Source organism: Acanthopagrus latus, chromosome 8, assembly GCF_904848185.1.
Source record: "Acanthopagrus latus isolate v.2019 chromosome 8, fAcaLat1.1, whole genome shotgun sequence".
Taxonomy (NCBI): Eukaryota; Metazoa; Chordata; class Actinopteri; order Spariformes; family Sparidae; genus Acanthopagrus; species Acanthopagrus latus.
In genome coordinates, this window is record NC_051046.1 from 30,292,756 (window position 1) to 30,315,215 (window position 22,460).

Consider the following 22,460-nt stretch of genomic DNA (forward strand, 5'->3'; position numbering starts at 1 on the left):
TACCTTTGTAAAAAATCACATTTCTGATTTTGTTTGGGTTTTGTAAAGGAAACAGATAAAAACTAGTTAACGTACAAAATCTGCACCTTCACAGAAAAGCATCCTGGAGACAGGACTATCTGCTGATGAAAGCCATCACAGTGGTTTAAAGCTCTTGGAGCGTTAAAGTTATTTATTTACTTTTTATTTTACTTTTTTCCCCTCAAACTATTCTGGTAGAATTAAACCATCTCTGCAGTTCCTAGGTGGTTCAAATAATTCGTTAATGTCAGTATTATTATAACCATGACATAGGACACCCTACCCACAACTCCATAATTCATTCATCCATTCCTTTCACTACAGTTTCCATTCATCCAGCAGCTTCTTTATTTTTGATCATTTTTGTGTCAGTGTACTTCATTACTGTTTAATATACACATTTTTCTATTTCATTTGCAAAGAGACCATGTAGGATATGAAACACAACATACCACTTGATGTACTGTCTAAAAGTTATATTGAAACTGATTTTCATCTGCAGCTGCTGGTTAGTTTACAAAAGAAGAACAGAGCCACACAAGAAACAGGACCTTACAAAGCAAAACCAATCAAAGTAAAGTAAGTCTACAGTTGAGTAGCTTTTAGCAGACATGCTTTGTTTCTCAAGTATGTGTGCAATGAATGATTTTCTCTTTGACCAAACATATTTAACAAAATATCTTAATTTTCATTAGGCACTACATTTGGGGTCCTTTTTACATTCCACATGCAACACACTAAAATGATACCTAAACCTGTATGTGACCTGGACAGAGACACATGTGGTGATGGGGACTCTGCTCATTAGAAACAGTAACAGGCTTTTTTTTGTATCAAAGCTGAGCTCCATGATACACAGAGTTTGAATTTCTCTGTGAGAAGCTACACGCAGGCTCATGGGTCTGTATTGCCTTACAAGGACAACATGGACAGTGTATTATTTGTAGATGTGAGCATGATGCTTTATATTATGTATTTTCCTGTTTATAGGTCAAAGGAGGATTATAACAACTTTACAAGTGTGCACAGCTGGCTCCTGCTTACATTAGGTTTTTTTTTTTTTGAGCTTTCATTGGATAAACACAGAAGTTGCTCTTTTCTCTGTTTCTCTCTCAGCAGACAGTGATTCATTAGCAAATAAAACTAAACTAACATGCAATATTAGACACGTACAAATCACAGCAAGCAGCATTTGACATTTTCAAAGGACATAAACTTGGAAGTTCCTTCCGTCCATGCGGCAGAAAAGACGTTCAATAATTTATACTGATGCAGCATTTAGATATCCGACAATGCTCTGCACAAATGAGCAGATGATGAGAGCAGCTGGGATATTCAAGAGGCTGTTAACCACTTATCAAAGTCTTAATGCTATAGGACCAGTTCACCCAAAAACGACAGTTCAGTTTTTATCTACTCATCCACATGCTGATGGGGTGGCATCTCAACAAAGGCCCCAATTGAAAGTTAGCAATGTTTACCACCCTTTTAATAGAACTGTAAAAATGCATGACTTGAGAGGAGAAAAGTTTATACATTTCTTTCTAAACTGACTAGGCCAAAAGCAATAAGAATAATGTCAAATATATAATAATCTTAGCCTTTTCTAAGTTTGCTAAACAAACAAACAAAAAGATGTAACTTACTCTTCATTATCTCTACCAGGTACTCCTTGTTGCTTTTTAAGCATACCCCTCAGATATGTTTTAAGACATAAAATATCATACAAATTTTAAGAAAGAAAACATTTTAAGAAAGAAAACTTGAGACCTGAAATCTCAGTTTATCACATTCAAGATCAATATAGACAAACTGATTCATAATAATTAAGGTTAAAGTTCATGATGGAGTGTTGAGGGTGAGTTCACAAGGCTCACAGCCTGAGGAATGAAGCTACTTGTTTATCACTTGTCAGATGGCAGCAGGGTGACCAGAGCAGCTGGGCTCTGTGCAGACGCCTCACTGATGCTCTGTAAATGGGTATAAATGACGTTCTGGGCGGTTTGGGTCACCCATGTGTAACATAGTTAAAAAGGTTGATGATGACCCTGCTAAATGGGACAACTACGCCACCTGCTGTCGTAATTTTTACCTGTATAAGAAGTAGTAGCAAAGGAGTATGAGTAGATTTGCTGCTAGGTAACATGTCTGTGTACAAAATAATGTAAATCAAATAGAAAAGCACATTAAACTTGAGCTGATTGTACTTGGTTTGATGTTTTTGCCCTACATTGAGTTTGCCATGTTTTTATTAAATCAAACACTTGTTTTCATGCGTTTTATTACCAGCAAATAAATCAATACAGCAAGTTAACATTTTTGTGATGGTTCTTTCAGGGACATAGCATCTTCTGTTTGTCAACAAGAGATGACAAGATTACCCTACCTTTTGCCCTTTATAAAATATATTACCATATGTTGCTGCATACAGTGCAGTGAGATGCCACATTTTGTCTTTTGTCATTTAAATTACTTACAGAAATCTCATTTTTAATGGAAAATATAACACAAAGAGGTAATAGTCTAGTGTAAAAAAGTCTGTGTTAATCAGTTTGTTCATATTTTCTGTAGGCTAATTTCTCCTTGTACATTTAAGAAACAATTTTTGTCATCATGTATTTTATTGATGTGAATTTAAATCCACTCTGATCACAATGCATTGTACAGAGTTCTATGTAGTTTCAAAAATGTTAACATACTGTAATCCAAAAAAGCTAAGGACAATTTACTGGAAAACAGAGCAAAGACAAAGAGTTGACCCTACTCTTTTGTCCTTTGTTACAAAATGCAGATGTGAAATAAACCTGCTGCCTGAGCGGCTCCAGAAGATTCCTGTAGGTAGTTGACAAACCACACAGGTCCCACACAGATAAGCATAATGCCGTGACAACTGACACAACAGTGTGTGCACGAATATGAAACATCCACCACACTCACATGGAGAGAGACCTTTTGTGTGATGGAGGCTGAGGGCTTCTGGAGACTTGGATTACACCTGATGACCTTGTATGGAGCCATTTTAGCCTTTATTTTTGATAGATTTTCATACACTTTAAAACAAGTCCACATCTACATCAGTTGATAAGGAGAATGATGCAATCCCGGTTTTATCTGTTAAGTTTTTTTAACAACATAACTTAATCTGAATTTCGATTATCTTGAGGGTGAGTAGATAATTAATGAATTGTCCTTGTTTTGTTTATTTAAAAATGTCTTTATGTGTCAGTAATGTATATTTAATATTATATCCTAAAGTTGCCAAAATGATACATGGAGTTTTAAGCATTAACACATTTATTTCCTTTTTTGTCAAGTTCAGTGGACCGCTGAGTTTAACGTTATAACATAACACTGCCAATGAATATTTCTTCAAGATGTGGTTGCCAAAATATTCTAGTTTAGTTGAAAGAAGCAAATTGTGTTTTTATTCATTTAAAATACAGCATGTACCAAGATGTTTTTTACAAACTCATTTACACTCAGCTACACAAAGCTGCTCTGGAACATTAACATAAAGTATACAATATCAGAGGAGACTGTCGAACATGTCGAAAATGACGAACAAGGTGAACTGAAACAATACCACAGCTTCATTTTCATCAACATTTGGAAGCTAAAGTGAAGTAACCTTAGTCCTTTCAGATGATGTCCGATTGGTGGATCCTGACTTGCTGTTTGGATTATCTGTCTGTTTAGGAACAACAAGACACTTGACTGCCCAGTGCAGCCAGGACTTAGCTACTTTGAACTGACTGAAGTCCTGCAGATTCTGTCCAGACACTCTGTAAGAGTAAGAGAAGAGCCGGCCATCACCATGAACAGTGGGTGTAGTTTTCCCGACAGTCCTTTCAGTTTGACCCTGTTTGTAACTGCTGTCCTCTTTGGAGCCTGCCCGAGTGTCAAAGAGCCAAGACGGAGGACTCCCACTGATCTGAGCTTTTGCCTCTTCCTCATCCAATAAGGTGGTAAGTGCTTCTGGTGTGGGCTCACTTCTCTTTCTTTTTGCCTTTCTGCATTTTCCCTCAACAGCCTCCTTCGTGTCATTCTCCAAAATCTGCCTTTCTTGGTCCAAGGTCAGGGGATTTTTTTGTGCTGTGCTGGTGCAGTGTTCATCTATGGTAGGCAAACAGTTGAACGGTCTGATAGGGGATTCTGGTGGAGTCACAGAAGTTGAAGAGCCAGCAGTGGTGAAGACACTAGATAAGTGTTGTAGTTTCTGGTACGGCGGGAGGTAGCTGTGTTCTCCCTTGCTGTGCTCTGATGTGTGCTGGGATTCCTTCGAGCTGTGGACAGGAAGCTGCGTGCTAGTTAAGATGACAACACAATCAGGCTTGGACTCAGCAGTAGGATTGTGTATGGAGTGGGTTGGTGTTGCGCCTGGGGATGGATTAGAGGAAGAAGAAGTGTCACATGGTGGAGGAAACATGTCCCAGGGGTTTGATGAGGATCTGATGCTTCTGTCAGTCACCCCTGTGATCATGAAATCATGTAGCATGCTGTCCTCCACAAGAAGAGATGGGTGCCCATTGGTGTTGTGGCCTGTCACCAGAACTGCTGGCTTGGCTATTCTCCACTCTGCATGATCAACAGAAGGCTGTGTGGTCATTGATGGCTTGGAGACTTGAGGCAAATCTCTCTCTCTGTCCCCTGAAGCAGCAGGGAGCCCACTTGGTGAGCTACTTCCAACATTTGGTGGTGTTGGCAGCTGCATAGTATCGTCCTCTGGAATGAGAAGATACCTTATAGGGACGCTAAAGCATTTCACTCTTTTATATGCGATCCTTTCAACGTCCCAGCTCGTGGCCGTGGATGTGTCTACTTTGGTTGACAGTGGGGTGTAAGCTGAGGTGGAGGGCTGCGGGCTCACAGGACGGCTGCTCACTGTCATCAGCCTCTCCTTCACATCCTCCAGAAGAGCCTGCATACAGTCATGCTGCCACTCCCCCAGCAGCTCGGACAGATCAAACCCACACTGGCTTGCCTGAGAGTCCTGCACTTCCTGACCCAGCATGGCCCTCCATGTCTTAAAGATCTCCTGCCTGATGGAGGGCAGTGTCGTGCAGCAAGGGGTGTTGTCTTTCACTGGACCAGCTGCAGTAGTAGCCAGCTCTCCAACTGATAAGAAGAACCTGCATTTAGTATGTTCGTGGGCCATGAGAAACTGCAGTTGATAGTCCTTAATGCACACAGTTGTGTTGACCAGACTGCTTAAGCTCTCGCGGTCCTCCTTCTCCTGAAGATGCTCCCAGGCGGAAGCGTTGAGAATGGCAGGGATCTGGAGCATCCCGTCGGACAGGAAGAGCGGCCCCATGGCGGTGTCTGTGCACTGGGCCTGGTCCTGAGACATCGGACCCACCCCGATTACATGAGCCTTCAGCCACCCGCTGCTCTCCTTCTGAGTGCCGTAACTCAGGATCAGACTTTCTATCCATGGAGACAGCCTGTTGCGAGCAAGTCGAGGCATGTTTGTAGTGTCAACCTCTTTGTCGCCAGTTACGTTCCGTCAGAACTTTTATGTTGCTCAGTAGTTCCTTCACCACAGCATCACCACGGGAGCTAGACATGAAAGACATTAACTTATGAAATACCAATTTGATGATATAACAAGACACATTATTGTTAAATCGCGGGAAGAATTAATCATGGAATAGAAGCTTGGTAGATTTTGCATAATAGTGACGTCTCCTATGTAGTTTTACAGTGATGTTGCACGATACTCTAAACTAGCACAGTACTACATACTAGCCTCCACAAGTAGTTGACACTTTATACAGTTGATATAATCCTGTGTAAAGTGTAATAATGCTTACGTTTGACCAAAGTAATGGCGGTGAGATATATTTTCAAATTACCCAGAGGCAACAGCGTCCAGAATGACGACAGGGTTTCCTTCAAATTAAAAGCGCAAATGTTAGTTCTATGTACTCTTGCACAGATCCGTAACTTATGGTCATGAATATATACGATGGAAATAAGATAATGCATTCATTAATTGTTTCAATACTAATGTGTTCGCTTAAAAGCAAAAGTATACCCATACAATACGAGTTGGGTTTTAGATTTTACTCACACCGGAAATACATTTTGACGGCTTCATGTTGTCAAACTGGTTTGGGGGCTTCGTTCCGCTTCTTTGTGATACTCACTGCGTACAATCATTTCGACAACTAGAGAATGAACACGCGACGCCGTCTTATTTGTCTTAGTGTATAAAACAGATTGCATAAAATCATCTGAATAACTTGACTAATGTCTGTTACTGAAGTAACTTGTCCAAAATCCTATTCCCACAAAGGTTCCTCCCAAAGTATTGGGACGTTGTTTATCTACCCGCTTTCCGCCTAGCTGATGCTGCATTCATGTGCCAGATGAATTCCAGTACGGAATGGCTGTCATTATGAACGTCATAGATTTTATGAGAACTTTGATTATGAAATACTGTCGTATGGGAGTACATTGTTTATCGTTAAACTTACATTGGCTTCATAACCATTACAATTTGTTTCACATACACACAAATATATATCAACACGTTGAAGGGGTATTTCCGATATTTCCTTTTGCAGCGAACGCATCATAATACGTGTCCTCACGGCATTTCGAACATTTCGCATGGAGAGATTTATGTTGCCCTGACTGGAGTTAGGTACAGCGTATACCCATAAAAGAAAAAAACGTGTTGGAGAATCAAGGTAAGACACCAAGGAAGAGTACACTTGAATTGCTAAAATGAAAAGACTGACATAACAGTTTTTAACCATTTTAAACGTATAATGCTTAAGCCTATGTCAGTGTGTTGTAGCTTTACTCATTTGCTAATTATTTGGCTCATTGACTGTTAGCTAAGTGACCCGTTCAACTAACGTTACTAAATTATTAATACCATGGCTAGCAACCTTTTATCGACTTCGACGTATGAACTGTTGTTTGTTGTCAGTTATTTTGCTACTAGCATAGCCTTAAAGTACTATGTTCGCCAAACTTAATCTAGAAAGCAGTTGGTAATAGAAAACGGTGTGTTTTCCCACAGTGATCAACAAAACTTACAAGCTAAGTTACGCAGTATAGCTCGTTGCTGCCCACCGCGTTGTGCTGTAGCAGGTGACTTACTGAGGGAGCAGCCTATACAGCCATTGTGTAACCAGTTTTTATGTGTGTTGTGCAAGCCGTACTGAAGATAGTCTCCTGTTAATTTGTTTAAAGTCAGGTTTAGCCATGCCCCACTCTGAGTGTGAACCCGGTTCGAAGGTTTCGGACCCACAGCATTCCCAGAAACTCCTCCGAGTGCTTCGCGTCTTCTGGCATGAGCAAAGTTTCCACGACGCGCTCCTGGTGGTTGATGGAGAGGAGCTTCCCGTCCAGAAAAACATCTTGGCTGCTGCTAGCCCTTATATCAGGTCAGAACATGTGCCCTGATCTTAGGTTACAGCTTTGACTCAGTTACACCAGCCCTAATATGGTCGTGCAATACATATCTTTGGTAAAATGGGTGTGTCCCCCTTCATTAGGACATTGGCACTGCCAAGAATGATACAAGTACAACAGGTTTTATTGGCATATGTGTCATTTAGTTGTGTTAATGGTTTCCTGTTAGGACCAAGCTGAATTACAATCCTCCTAAGGAAGATGGGTCTACATACAGGATTGAGCTGCAAGGAGTCTCCATGTCCATCATGAAACAGATCCTGGACTACATCTTCAGTGGTGAAGTGAGTGTGGAGACTTTTAAAAAGCAGAATGACACACACATGCGCGCATTTTTTTTTGGTCTGGTAAGCATAGGTAATTGTTTGCTCCCCCACCTTCGTCTTTGTCTCACCACCTGCATGTCTGTCATTCACACACAGATCACTCTGAGTGAAGAGACCATCCAGGACATGGTGCAGGCGTCTGACCTGCTCCTCATGACTGACCTCAAGTTCCTGTGCTGCCAGTTCTTAGAGAGCTGCATTACTGCAGAGAACTGCATAGGCATCAGGCTCTTCTCTCTGCACTACTGCCTTCATCACGTTCACTACATTGCCACCGAGTTCCTGCAGACACATTTTGCAGATGTGGCTGTCTCTGAGGAATTCAGGGAGCTGCCCCCAAACCGGCTCTGTGAAGTGCTGGCCATGGAGAAGTTGAACATAGGCAATGAAAGACACGTGCTTGAGGCTGTGGTGCGATGGTTCGCACATGACCCTGAGGATCGCAGGGTGGGTGATGAGTACAGAGGCTACGAAAAATGTAGGCCTGCAACTAGGAATTACCACTGTCAACAAAGTACTTGCTTAATTAGGGAGTATGGTCAAGACCTGCTGGATTTGGAAAGTGTCATTAGATTACTTACGTTGTTAAGTGGCACTATAAAAATAGATTGATTCATTGTCATAGTTGAATAGTGAATGGGGTGTTGGAGGGTCACTTGTTACCAGTAGTTGTCAGAGTTGTCAGTACATAAAAAGTTAAATGACATGCTCAGGCCAGTCAGAATCCAGTATTCACCCAGATCACGGTATAAATGCCATTGAGTTTTACCCTATCTGTATTTGCAGGCACACATGAAGGAAGTGATGTCTGCAGTATGGCTGCATGGCCTTGACATAGGCTACCTGAGAGAGCAGGTAAGGAAACAGTAATGTGTCATCCAGATTGAAACATATACTACATAGTATTACCAGTATTGTAACAACATTGTATCCCACCAGGCCATGGGAGAGCTGCTAATGAGGGAGGTTATCAGAGAATATTGTCAGCCTGTGCTGACAGAGGGTCAGCTGCAGGGTGAAGCTCTGCTCGCTGCGTTCAAACCCAGAGGATACTCTGAGTGTATTGTTGTCGCGGGGGGTGAGGATCGCAAGTGAGTCACTGTCCACCATCTTCATTTGATCATTTACATTCTGTTTGGACATGTAATTATTCATCAACATGATGACAAATTCTATCCAACCCTGGCCTACAAAGAGGCCTCTTGAATTTATGTCACCAAATTTTCAGGGAAAACGCTAAGCAATTCAAATCTCCAGATTTGTTTGGCATGAATATATTTAAATTCAAAGTGATTCTTAATCAAACGGAACAATCTAAAGTTGCCTTTTGAACGGTCTTCACTTGTAGTTGGTATGCAGCCATTTTCTGTCATTGTGAATGATGTCCGAGACAGATAATGACATGTCTCAATGACAGATGAAATAATGGTTTGTTTGAGTAAAATCTTGAAGAGATTAAAGTAATACTTAATTCACCAAGGTCATGCTGTCTGCTCGCATCCTGTCCGGTTTGTTTGTTTTTTTGTACAGAAACAGGACGGCGACTGCTGTGACGCGTTGCATGTGTCCACTCTACGACACCAACAGACAGGGCTGGATTGAGCTGCAGCCAATGAGCGTAGCCCGTCTTGGACACGGGGTGGTAGCTGCCGGTCAGTGCTGGGCTTAGGCCAGGAAAATCCACCATCATTTAAGCGATGCATATAAAATATATACACCCCATGTCATGAAAAGTTTTGAGGGTAACATGCTACAGAAGTAACACATAACAGTTATATATATTACGTTCATTAATATATATACATTACATTTCCGAAGTAACTTGCCAAATACTGGTTATGAGGAATTCCTCAATGATGAGCCTTTCATCAGAATTAGTGTTTTAGTAAAACAGTGCAACTAGCAGGTTCAGTAAATATGAAGGTCCATATTAAGTCCATGTTTTGTGTCTTTTAGAGGGTTTTCTGTTTGTGATGGGAGGAAGAGATGAACACAACACAGTCTTGGACAGTGGAGAAAAATATGACCCAGAATCCAACACCTGGAGCCCCATACCCACAATGTTACAGGTATACACAGCCCATTCTCTGACCTTATTTTTTTGTGAGTTTTCAGGAGTTAGAGTGGTCGCTCCATTAAAAGTATATGAACAGCTGAGAATTATCTTTGCAGTAGAGTTTCTGTCCCTTTTTCTTAGTTTGAAAGGGTTTGAAAATGTGTATTTGAATTTGCTGCTGTTCAGTTTTGTTTACGCAGGACAAATGATTTGCCGATCATACAAACCATGTTTTTGCAGCCATGTTACATTAAAGAGTGTAGAGTATTTTTGCTGACTTGTTTATTTAACTTTATGACCACTGGGTGTCAGCAGTGCTGCTAAACAGGTTCAGTTTAAACTATGCTGTCAGAACAGGCAGACCCGACATAGACTACTCCAATCCCCTCCTTAAATTTGATTGGGAAAAGTGAGTAATTCTGATTGATTGTATATTGTTGAAAACTCTCAACAATAGTTATGTATCAAAATTATATTTCAATATATGACCCGAATTCTTAAACTGTTGGTATGTTGTGTAAATGTCAATAAACACAGAATGCAATCATTTTTAAGTTAATTGTGTTTATTAACAGTAGTTTTACGTAGTGCTCCTGAGCCCATGTGGTAATATCCTTTTATACAATCGTGTGTTTTACAAAGTGGTGAACCTCACCCTCATCCTTTTTTGTGAACCACCAAGTCTTTCAAGAATGTCTGTTTCATACCCAATCATGATACTATCACCTGTTACCAGTGAATCTGTTTAACTGAATGTAGGTCTTTTGGAGCATTGCACAGCTTACCCAGGCTTGTGTTGCCCATGTCCCAATTTGTATGAAACATTTACTGGGATCTAATTCAGAATAAACATATTTTTTTACCTAAAATTCAATTATGTTGATGAGATAAAACATTAAAGATACTATCTTTGTACTGTTTTCAAGTTAGAATATTTCAAAAAGAATGATCAAATTGTCAAATACTGCTGTCACATATGACATACTGTGAGGTAAGTCCCAAGATTTGGACCTTCATTACAGTTTGTCAGCAATGGTGGTCAGAAATGGAATGGTGCAATACCCGTGCTTTAAGTGTGATTTCAGTGGAGCATTTAGAGTTTCTGTGTAGTTGAATGCGTGGGACATTGCTATGCTTTGATTGAGATGTCACTAATGTACATAGGCTCGTCAGAACTTTGGTGTGGTGGAACTAGACGGTCTGATCTATGTTCTTGGAGGAGAGAATCAAGAAACGGAGCTGATCACCGTTGAAGTATTTGACCCTCACTTCAGTACCTGGAAAATGCAAACCAGTATGACCATGATCCGTAAGGTAACAACATGCAGACAAATATCAAATTTCAAAGAATAGGCATATCAATCCCACAACACAGTACTTACCTCTTGTATGTTATAATGTTGTCAGTGCTATTTATGAATAATATCGGACATGTAAGAGAGTTGAGCAATATTATCAAAAATCATTGTCAGGATTTATTGTACCATCGAACCTCAGTATTAATTCCTAAAAAATATCTTATCATATGCACTTGTTCCGTCCTCACAGGGGAGCTCTGCTTAATTCTATGTACTGAAAATGAACAGGAAATCATTGATTATTAGTGAGGCAAATTGATTTAATATTTTCACTAGTCACCCAAGTATTTCTTTGTTGAAGTTGGGAAATCAAACTAAAATCAACAGTATGTCAAATGTGTTGTCACTAACAAAATATTTCCTATCATAAATGGATCCAAGTGAGACTTAAATGACTGATGTAATTTAATTCCATAATGGTATGTTTTAGGTTATGGAGTGACATTAATCTGCAATGGACTGCAGTGTCCGTAACAAACTTCTTTGGACTCCAGCCTGGTATTGGGAGCAGAGTAAAGAGGAACAGAACTTAGACCAAGATATCAATTTTCCACTGTGAACCTTTCTCTACATGCTGTGACTTCTATAGCATTGTCTGACTTCTGTTTCAGGTTGGCTGCTACGCTTCAATGAACAAGAAGATCTATGCGATTGGTGGGGGCTCCTATGGGAAGCTGTTTGACTCTGTTGAATGCTTTGACCCCAAAACCCAACAATGGACCGGTCTCTGTCCTCTGAAAGAGAGACGGTAAAACAAACTCTGTTCGTGTTAATATACAGGCAGTTTAAAGTCAGCATTTCTTTTCTTCTTGTCATGTTATGTCTTGTTTTCTTCTCTTTTTGTCGCATGTATGCACTTGTTTGCTGTATAATTCATTTAATATTAGCCTGTATTGCACAACAGGAAATAAGACATGGCTGTGTGGTCGATGATGCTCTCCCAGAACTGTCGGTTTTAGTTTCTGTTTGACATTGACAATCAGAATAACTGTCAAAATGTTACTTGAGAAGATGAAGTAGCTATGACTGAGGCTGTTGAGTCCTACCATTTTTTAGATGTAGCACAACCTGTAATCTTAAGGTCACAGTCTTCTGGTTTGCATATCTCTTGATTGGTTGTGCCACCTATTTATTTAGACTTCCAGAGACAGCATGGGTAAATAGTTGAAATCAAGCCTAATCAGAAAGCCACAAATAATGCTCAGAGCAGAGGTATCAACCCTCTGCTAGCTTAGCCGGATTGCTATTGTAAAGTGAACACATCTCACCACTCTCCTGCACAGCTTCCGGTTGTGGGGAAGCCCTGCGAGCCGATTACAGAGTGCAGTTAGAAATGCTCACTTCCGTTCTTTTCCCTGTCCGCTCTCGATAATAACTGTTGCTGGTAGGCAAGACATATATGAATTTCGATTGCATTTCCATGGAGTAATAATCATACATTTTCATCCTTGAGCTGTGGAACTCTACTGCACTCAGGAATCGACTCGCAGGGACTTCCCCACAACAGGAAGCTGTTGCAGGACCTTGTGTCGCTGCTGTGGAGGGAAGTTATGTGGGCCTACCAGGGCTCCAGAGTGCGACCATTTTGGTCGCATATGCGACCAAAAATTTTAAGAGTGCACCTAAGGATTTTTCTAGGTCGCACCGGTGCATCTAAAAAATGTAAAAGTACTTTGCAAGCACATCATCTCTCTGTGTTCTCCTGTGACTGAACTGACAATCATGGTAGATCATTATCTTGGTCTAACCAATAAGAGACAGAGTTTGGGCGGAACTTGGCCTCATATTGGCTGTGGTCACTGCTCTCCGTTGTGTGTATTTAAAATTTAAATTAAATTAAATTTAAAACATTTTCAAGCTGCAAAACAAAACAAAAAAAACGCGAGCGGCGCGACTGACTGGGTGCCACAGCAGTGGAAGGGGAAAAGAAAAGAAAAGAAACAAAACGAGACAAAACGAGGCTAAATGAAGAGGGGCAGAAGTATTGAAAGTTTTTTCACTAAACAATCTAAGCCGACAGCCACCCCTGCTGCCATTCCCTCGGTTCCTGCTGAGATGCCAAGCCCCGGTCCTTCGGCAGCACCAGACTCGGAACCAGAGTAGACAACCGAGTCAGAGAAAGAACCCGGCCCCCGACACTCAAAGTAAAAAGCTGAAAACGTATTTTTTTCAGGCAGGACTGGTTGAAACCGTTTCCCTGGTTATGGTACGATAAAGGACGTAATATAATGCACTGTGTATACGGTCATGAGTGTGGTCAGAGTATGGCCGGTAATAGTGCATTTGTGAGTGGGTCAACAACGTTTCGTATCGAAACTTTAAAAAAACACAGCAGGATCAGGATCAGCATGGAGGGGCCCAGTTTGGAGGATTTTGATGCAAGGGAGAGTGTGGCAAGCTGGTTTAGCCAAGGCCAACAGGCAAGAAGGCCACATTCCAAGTGCTGGCCATCTGAGTGGCAAGTGATAGCAAGCTGTAAGACATGTTGACATAATGATAATTTGTGGAAAAGGGGCAGAATATGTCTCCTTTAACCATTAGCACTTTTTATTTTGAAATGTTTTATTTTACTTGAAATGTTTGATCGAAATAATCAATTTCAGTTCAGCGAAGCACTTTAAGCACAAGCACTGTTTATTTGGGAATGTTTTATTGTGCTTAATGTTTTATTTTGCAATTTCAGCTCAGTGAAGCACTTGAAACATGTCCCTCAAATAAAGACAAGGATTTCTCAATATCTTGCTCTTGTTTGGAGATCATCCACGTTATATTAAAGTTATGGAGCCAGAAAGGTCTCCGTATGGTGTTAAAATTTGAGTGTACCTAAATTTTGTGCCAGTGCAGCTAAAAAAAAAAGTTAGGTGCACCATTGCAACCAATGCAAAAAGTTAGTCTGGAGCCCTGCCTGTTGGACTTGCAGCTGGCAGTTCTGCAGCAGCTTTTGAGCCCATGAGGGGCCAGTCCAGTTTCTGTCACCCTGACCAATAGTAGCTCAAAATTGGGCAGTCTTTGTAGCATGGTGCGAAGGCCCAGAGAATTCTGGTGGACTGAGTTCATTCAGTGTCCTTTTTGAAACCCACAATGAACGACTTCATTTGTGTATTCCAACACCTGTTATACTGTTTTTTTAAAAAAAAATTTTATCTTCCCTACACTAATGGTTTATTATATTTTATACAAATGTATAATTAAGGCCCCAAATGTATTGTTTACATTTAAAATAGGCCCCAAAACAAAAAATGTTAGTTTAACTTAGTGATACCCCCACAGTGATACCTGACAGGGAAAAATACTGTTGTTAACATTTTTTCTATTGAATACCCCACTGCACAGATTTTGATGCAAACCATCGGGCCTGTCAGTTGTCAGGCTGGTTGAATCATTGTACAACATTTGTTGTCATGGTACAAAACATTTTTTTTTGCAATCACTTTTTACCAGTGACATCTATTTGTAAAGATGACTTTTACAACCTTAAGCATGAAAGACCTTTTTAAAAAATTTAGCCGCAAGCAGCAATCTGCAGTTTCTAACCTCTTTCGCCCCAAACCGGCCATCCTGACCCTCATCCCCCGCCGTCGATGACATCGGCCGCCATGTTCCTCAAAGATCTGTGCAACACATACCCATGATGAGTCCCAGATTTCTCCAAATTGGGTTTTCAGCTACATGCTGATGGAATTTGTGTTATACTTTCACATAGAGACTTTATTTGAACATTAAAACATAAATTGAAATAGGTAAAATTTTAAAGTTTCAATAGGTATTATAATGTTTAAGTAATCACAGTTCCATGATCATGATAATTTTGGGAGAAATATGGAGGAAATTATGCACATTAGCAAAAAATCTGTAATGGCAGCTTTCATGGTGCAGGAGTCTTTTTGTAGAGGACTATCAGGAGGATGTGTATGACAATTTTCAAGTCAATAGCACTTATGCCTTGGCAGGTTGAGCCTTTTGAAGTTTACGCACTATGTTATAGCACCCCCATCTGATGGATTGTGATTACATTTTTGGAGCAGCATTTGGACGTCATTTATACTCAACGTACCAAGTTTCGTGTCTCTTGGTCCTTGCAGCTCGCCATAAATGGTTAATGATGAATAGGCCACGCCTGCTTTCACCTATCAACATGGCACTCAAGATATTAGTTAATACTCCTAGAGCAAGCATACCAACTTTGGTGAAATTCCGTCCAATGGTCTTTGAGATACGCATGTGTAGCATTTATAGCGCCCCCTATAGGTTGAGCTCATGCTTTGGTAGGCAGATTCCTAGTACAGTTGTGAACCTACCCACCAAGTCTTGTGATGATAGGGCAAAGGGTGTCGGAATTATGGCCAATCATTTCTAAGCCCCGCCCATTGCAAAAATACATTGGTCCATGGCGGTCATGTTGTTTGACCGATCTGGCTCATTTATTGTAGAAATGAGTCTTTTTATCCCCCGAAGCCATATACCAAATTTAGTGTTGATAGAGTCAATCTTTTAAAAGTTCTATTCATTTTACTGTTTTTCACATTATGCTAATTAGCTAAATATCTAAGTAGGCAGAGCTTCATGGTCCAAGAGGCTTTTTCGTAGAGCACATGGAGCTGCACTCGTGTGTCAAATTTCAACTCAGACTTAAGGTGTGAGGGGCGCGGCCTTCTCAAAAACACATTTTCAAGCCTTAGTTACAGCACCACCATCTGGCTGACTGGGCTTATGTTTTATTAAAAGTTGATGCACATCATGTCCAATCATTGGCCCCAGTTTCAAGTTTCTGGCCTATTCCAGCTCACGGGAATTTGAGCTCAAGCGGCAGACAACAAATAATGATAATAATAATAAACCGGCACAATTTAGAAGGGGTAGAACCCTAATAAGGTCCTCTCTGCCCCACCAATTGTAAGATTACAAACTTTTGAACAGCAGTTTATATCCAGATGTCATACTTGAGTAAAAGTAAAAAAAAAATTAAAAAAAAAACATGTTAAAATATTACTTTGTTAAAAGTGGAAATCATCCATATGCATATAGTACTTTAATGACAGTTTAGTACAATATCTGTACTAACCCTAGAACACTAACTTTAGGTGATTTTCATCCATGCAATATTGTTCACGTGATTGTCATTGTGTTGCTGCTGTCTGAGTTGTGTGGGTGCATGAGTAGCTTCAGTCTGCTCACTGACACCATTGAAGGTAGGCATGTTTCCCTGCTCCCATGCCTGTTAGCTTCATTAGGCACGTGTTCAGGTGATTTTCACCCGACAATAGTGATAGAGGGTAAAACATTTTTCATGTTTATTTTACCAACATTAGAGACTGTGCCTTCACCGGGCAAGGCACACATGAATGGGTGGACCGAGGAACAAGTTCCCTGCTCCATATCTTTTTTTAAAGGAACGTTGACGTTGACATTTCCCACATTTTTCACTAATTTTAGAACCTTTTAAAGGGTCCCCCCATGATACCTTGTATTTGTTTTATGAGACTTTGTATAGGGGGAAATAAAATAAGAGTACTTCAGTTTGCCATGTATTGTTTTACTTTAATATATTTTTGTGGGACGTATGTTTTATCGGGCATTTTATATTGGGTAACATATACCCGATGTTAGTGATGGTGTTACAAAACTGTACGTCAGTGTGCGATAAGTATCCAAACTACAAGTTACAGTAAATTATACATTTATTTATATGTGTATATACTGTACAGATTGACCGATTATCAGATCTGATATTAAGTATTTTTTTGATGGCAATCTGTGTGTTGTTGTTTTTATGTTTTTGTCCGACTGCAGATAAGTTAGAGCTATTAAGAATTGCAATACTTCCGCTCTGATGCAGCAATCTGCAAGGTAACTAGCAGTGTCATTATCAGACAAATGTAGTGGAGCAATAGGTACAATATTTGCCTCCAAAATGTAGCTGAGTGTCCCTCAAAATTAGGCCCAAGTACAGTGCTTGAGTAAACATACTTTTTCCTTGTCAGGTTTGGTTCAGTGGCGTGTGGAGTTGGCCAGGAGCTCTATGTGTTTGGTGGAGTTAGAAGTCAAGAGAATGACAACCCCGATCAAAGACACATGATGACCTGCAAGTCTGAGTTCTACCATGACGAGATGAGGAGGTCAGTATATGGAAATGCTGCTTTTTTTTTTTTTCACTTTTGAAATTTTGTATACATAGACCTCTCATCCTACAAAACAGAGAACAGACAAAGCCACACTAAAAAGCAAAAAAAACAAAACAAATACACAAGACAGTCCCATTGGGAGTTGCATTTCTTCCTGTTCATTCAATGGTTCTCTCAATTTCGTCCTCTGTAGCTAATGTTCGTTCAATAGTCTTTGTCGCTGATCCTGGTCCTGAAAAATGTCCATTTTAGCCACTTGTCCTCCAGTTGTGTTTCTTGTAATCTTAGGCGATGTGTTAATTTTTCCATCACATAGATTTCTTCTATTATCTCCATCCAGTTTTCCTGGGTTGGAAGGTCCGCTCTACCCCATTTTCTTGTGATAGCTTTTTTACCAGCTATTAACAGTATATTTACCAGATATCTATCCCCTGCATGGACATTTTCTTCGGTGAAATTACACAGATAGAGTACCTTACAACACAAAGGAATCTTATATCTCAACACCTCTTGCAAGATTTTATGAACCATCTTCCAAAACAGTTGTACCTTATCACAATTCCAAAATACATGTGAATGGTCTGAACTTAATGCTCCACATTCTCTCCAGCATGGTAGATTCACACTCAAATAATTACTCTTGACCTTGGGCGTGATGAAGAATCTGACCAAATTTTTCCAAGAGAACTCCCTCCACGTCCGCGAACTGGTGGTTGTTTGATGCATTTTCCACATATTTAACCAATCTTTGTCCGAAATTTCTATATTTAACTCTGACTCCCACTTTTCTTTTATATAGTTAGTTGTATTCTTGTTTAATGTCAATTTTTGGTACAGTGCTGATATCATTTTAATTTTGGTGTCCTTATAAAAACTAATTATTGTTTGTATCACACCATTCACTTCCGTGGAGGGGTCCATCCTGATTTCTTTCCTGTAGTAATCTCTTAGTTGTATGTACCTAAAGAATTCATGCTTACTCAGATCATATTTGGCTCTCATGTTCTGAAAACTCTCCAGCCCCCCATCTTTCTCTAACGTGCACCAAGCTGTAATTCCCTTAATTTCCCATTGTTTGAATCCCTTGTCGTATCTGGCAGGCTTGAAATTGCTGTCAGATGAAACCCACTTTAATAAATGTATGTCCCTATTCATCCCATATGTTTTAATAATTTTATACCATAATTCCAGAGTGAACAATGTAATTGAATCAATTTTATTTTTAATTTTATTGTATGCTTCTTTATCTCCAATCAAACTCTGGATTGGGTATCCTCCAAACTCTTTCTCAATTTCTTTCCACTTTGCAGTGTAGCCTGGTTTACACCAACAGAGTAAATATCTCAGCTGGGCTGCAAAGTAGTATTCTTTCAGACTTGGTAGACCCATTCCCCCCCTATCTTTAGGCAACTGGATAGTTTCTAATCTAATTCTAGGTTTTTTACCTGCCCAGATAAACCGTGATATCATTCTGTTCCAGGTCACAAACTGGGTTTGAGGGACCTCCACTGGTAAAGAGTGAAATAAATAGAGGAGTCTCGGTAGCAAATTCATTTTGATTGTTTCGATTCTCGAGTTAAAATCTAGCGGCAGAGTGGCCCATCTTCCAATGTCTTTTTGTATCTCTTGGCTTATTTTATCGTAGTTTTCTTTGTATAGTTTAGGTAATCCTTTAGTGATGGAGACTCCCAAATATTTTATTTTTCTTAAATTCCAACTAAGCTGATATGACTCCTGGATCTCTTTTGATGGAATGTAGTTAAGTGATAGTATTTGTGTTTTCGAAATATTTACTGTATATCCTGAGAAGTATTTGTAGGAAATGCTGCTTCTGAGGCATTGGGTTTAAAAACAAGTGTAAACATTTACCAAATATCTTGCCTAAAAGATATTTATTCGCAAACTGGATAAATAAAAGAAAACAACAATGTTGTCATATAGAAAATCAAGATGCTAATCCAGGCAAGTGTTAGTAAGATTACAGAAACTTTTTCATCTTTATTGATACCCATAACCATTTATGTGATGGCTGTAGGTGGATGTTCCTGGATGACCAGAACCTGTGTATACAGACCAGCTCATCCTTTGTTTATGGTGCTGTGCCCATCGGAGCCAGCATTTATGTAGTGGGAGACCTGGACACAGGTCAGTAAGACAACAACACAGTTCAGATGGGCTTTCAGGAACATATGTATTTGAAAGTGAAATACTGGTGTTTTCTCTATGCACAGGAACAAGCTTTGACTACATCCGAGAGTTTCGCCGCAGTACCGGGACATGGCATCGCACAAAGCCCATGTTACCCAGCGACCTCTCCAAAACAGCCTGTGCCGCCCTGCGCATCGCCAACTGTCGACTATTCCGACTTCAGTGGAGCCAGGGCATGTTCCGAATCCGAGTCTGAGTCCAGTTTTGCACACTGGTATTTTCTGCCTGCTCTAGGTTATGTTAAGGGATTTTATGAACACTTAAGTATTACAGTCACTTGATGTTGAGGATTGTGACTGCTCTGGGGTTTTGTACTCAGGACCCTTTTCCTGAATGACTTGAGGGGGCAAAAGCTCATCCAAACACATTTTTGACATTATATGTTTTATGGCATTTTTTATATAATTATAGTATATTATAAGTATTTCATTCTCTTAACCATGGGATTGGATCAGGCCTATTTTTTCTTTCTTTTTAAAGGACGTTCCTCATTTATAATGTTTATTGGTGATCTATTAACCTGGTAAGGGATTTAAACTTTAAGCAAAATTTGACAAATTAATTACCACATTATCACTTGAGGGATTATGTTACACATTTTAAAAGTACTGTTGTGTTGCAATTTGCATTTTAGGATCTATTATGTTGTTTGATGTTGTATAGTTTGTGTCTCTATCCAGATGTAGGCAAAATGAAAATTTGTTTAATATTATTTGATATTTGCAGCAGGTGCAGAGGGGTTTGAAGGTAGGAATTGTTATCCAAAGAAATCCAGTGTTGAAAGCAAATACCTAACTATCTTTCACACCTGCTACTTACTATGGTATAGACCAGAATGCATTGTAACCACAAACAAGCCATTTTGAGTAATGGGCCCTGCACACTTTACTATTATGATGATCTTGTGGGTCCAGTGCATGTCGCTCTCTGTAAAGCCTGTATGTTGCAATCTGTGTGAGCCTATAAAGTATCAGTATCAGGACCTGTCAGACTGTATGGTGAATGCCTGGTGAATCAAAGTGCTACAGTGTTACCAGAAATAAATCAAAAGCAGTGAAATGTCAACCCACATTAACTCATTCTGTTAATCTGTGCCACGGTCAGGTTTTGAAATGCAGGAAAACAGTGTTGGCACTGTTGTTGTAGCTTTATGTAGAAAGTGATCTTGATGGAATTTGTTTTTTTGACCTGCCAAAAAGGAATTTATTCACGTTGTAGTGACAAAGATCCCCACCAGCTGTAGGAATTATTTCTGTTGTCCGTCAGAAGAGAGGACAGAAGTAGTATGACATTTTTATTGAACCACAAAGTCTGTGGAGGGAAGAGAGGCTAGTGTTGATAGATAAGTCAGACTTCAACATGGGAGATTTTGGGAGTGTTTTCTGGCAATGGTCAATGTTTTATTTTAGCCATTTTCCAATACCAACAAAGGACTTTGTAATCATGATGGCAAAGGTTTCCTAATCTTAAGTAAGCAGTCATTTTAAGATAAAGAATAATCTTAACTTTACCCTTACCAAGATGTTTAACTTAATCTTAACTATCAGAGTAGAAAACAGTTTTGAGATGATGCCGTCCTGTTGATAGGGGCATCACAAAATGTTGGTCTGGATGTCACAAAGGACATATATTGTTGTTTTATTTGGAGGACTTTTTGACTGTCTTGGGTTGCCAAAGCTCTAAATTTGTCATCAGTCTACAGTGCTTCAACCTGGACATCCCAAAATCACATAGTGACCTTTAGTGCCATGATTGTCACTGTAAACCTTTGCTCTGCTGGGATGCTGCAAGTTAATCAACAACAGTGTCACTTAGATATTAAAAGATAAAAGTTCATGAAAGAAATCTTAAATTAATTTTAGAGTCAGTGTTTTTTTCTTTTACTGAGCTGTGTGGGCCCAGCCTGCTCAAAAGTAGATGTCGCTGCAGGTGACACTCTTTGAGTTGCTGGATGTGTTGCTGCCTTCGCGACCTCTGACATGACTTTCCAGTCAGTACTGAGTTGCAGCTGCTGCTGTCTGTCCACAGCTCAGGAGCAGCACAGTCAGTGAAACTCATTTTGAGTGTTAATACAAGCTCGCTCAAGTAATGCTGTGACACAAAAATGTAAGATAACCCTGTACATTGTATTTATATGTGGTATAAGAATCAGTTGGAGTCAGTGAAGTAAATATATCACCTCTATATACTACTACTACTACTACTACTACTAATAAATATATATATATATATATATATATATATATATATATATATATATATATATATATATATATATATATATATATATATATATATATATATATATATATATATTATTTATTTTTTATTTTTTTTTAATATGTGACATTTTTTAACAATGGGGATCATAATAGAAGACAAAAAACTACCAACATTCAAAACACAGAAAGTATAAATGTTAAACTGACAGAGGAATGTCAGCTAAGTGTAATCCTCATTCTCAACATTAACGCTTGTTACCTTGTCACTACAGTAAACTTGCCACTTAGTTCACTTTGCCACCATTTTTACTTCAGTCTACAACTTCACTAAGTCAACTGTCATCAAAATATTTAATGAGAGTAATGTAGGAAACTACTAGCAACTGGAAATAAAAGACTTCCAATGGACGGTTCCATTGAAATAGAGAAAGTAATCTATGCAGTCATATGTGACCTATCTTATATTAAGAAATACACCTGTTTGTCTATGTAACATCATCCCATCAGCTATTCAAAGATCATTTGTCTACTGTTTTACTTTGGAGTTCTTTTGTTTTATGGAGTTGAAGATGGCTGTATCACACGTTTGCTCATAGATTCATAAATAGTACAACAGTGTGCCAGAAATCAGATTCTGCTATGGTCAGCTTCTTAACAGTTAGAGGTTCCCTGTTGCATGTGTTTTCTGCTGTAAATGGTTTATTGACTTAAGTAATATTGTA

The 22,460-nt window shown here is 39.5% G+C and overlaps 2 protein-coding genes across 5 annotated transcripts; one reads left to right on the plus strand and one right to left on the minus strand.

The window, feature by feature from the left end:
- Nucleotides 1–3,020: 3,020 nt before the first annotated feature.
- On the minus strand, nt 3,021–6,297 carry acd (ACD shelterin complex subunit and telomerase recruitment factor). Of its 4 annotated transcripts, XM_037106190.1 has the most exons (3): nt 6,092–6,297; nt 5,832–5,910; nt 3,053–5,577 (listed from the first exon to the last, which is right to left on the minus strand). In XM_037106190.1, the coding sequence occupies exon 3, from the start codon at nt 5,483–5,485 to the stop codon at nt 3,635–3,637; it is 1,851 nt and encodes a 616-aa protein (XP_036962085.1). In that variant the 5' UTR covers nt 5,486–5,577; nt 5,832–5,910; nt 6,092–6,297; the 3' UTR covers nt 3,053–3,634. The 4 variants fall into 4 exon arrangements, with proteins under 4 accessions (XP_036962086.1, XP_036962083.1, XP_036962087.1 ...); XM_037106191.1 differs by lacking the exon at nt 6,092–6,297 and having other exon boundaries at nt 3,021–5,577; nt 5,874–6,065; XM_037106188.1 differs by lacking the exon at nt 6,092–6,297 and having other exon boundaries at nt 3,021–5,577; nt 5,832–6,065.
- Nucleotides 6,298–6,534: 237 nt separating this feature from the next.
- Nucleotides 6,535–20,585, plus strand: gan (gigaxonin). The gene is made up of 13 exons (XM_037106193.1): nt 6,535–6,713; nt 7,225–7,418; nt 7,616–7,730; nt 7,869–8,219; nt 8,559–8,627; nt 8,712–8,863; nt 9,303–9,424; nt 9,729–9,841; nt 10,993–11,142; nt 11,798–11,934; nt 17,168–17,302; nt 19,344–19,453; nt 19,540–20,585. Exons 2-13 carry the CDS (start codon nt 7,237–7,239, stop codon nt 19,710–19,712), a joined length of 1,809 nt encoding a protein of 602 aa, XP_036962088.1. The 5' UTR covers nt 6,535–6,713; nt 7,225–7,236; the 3' UTR covers nt 19,713–20,585.
- The last annotated feature ends 1,875 nt before the right edge of the window (nt 20,586–22,460 follow it).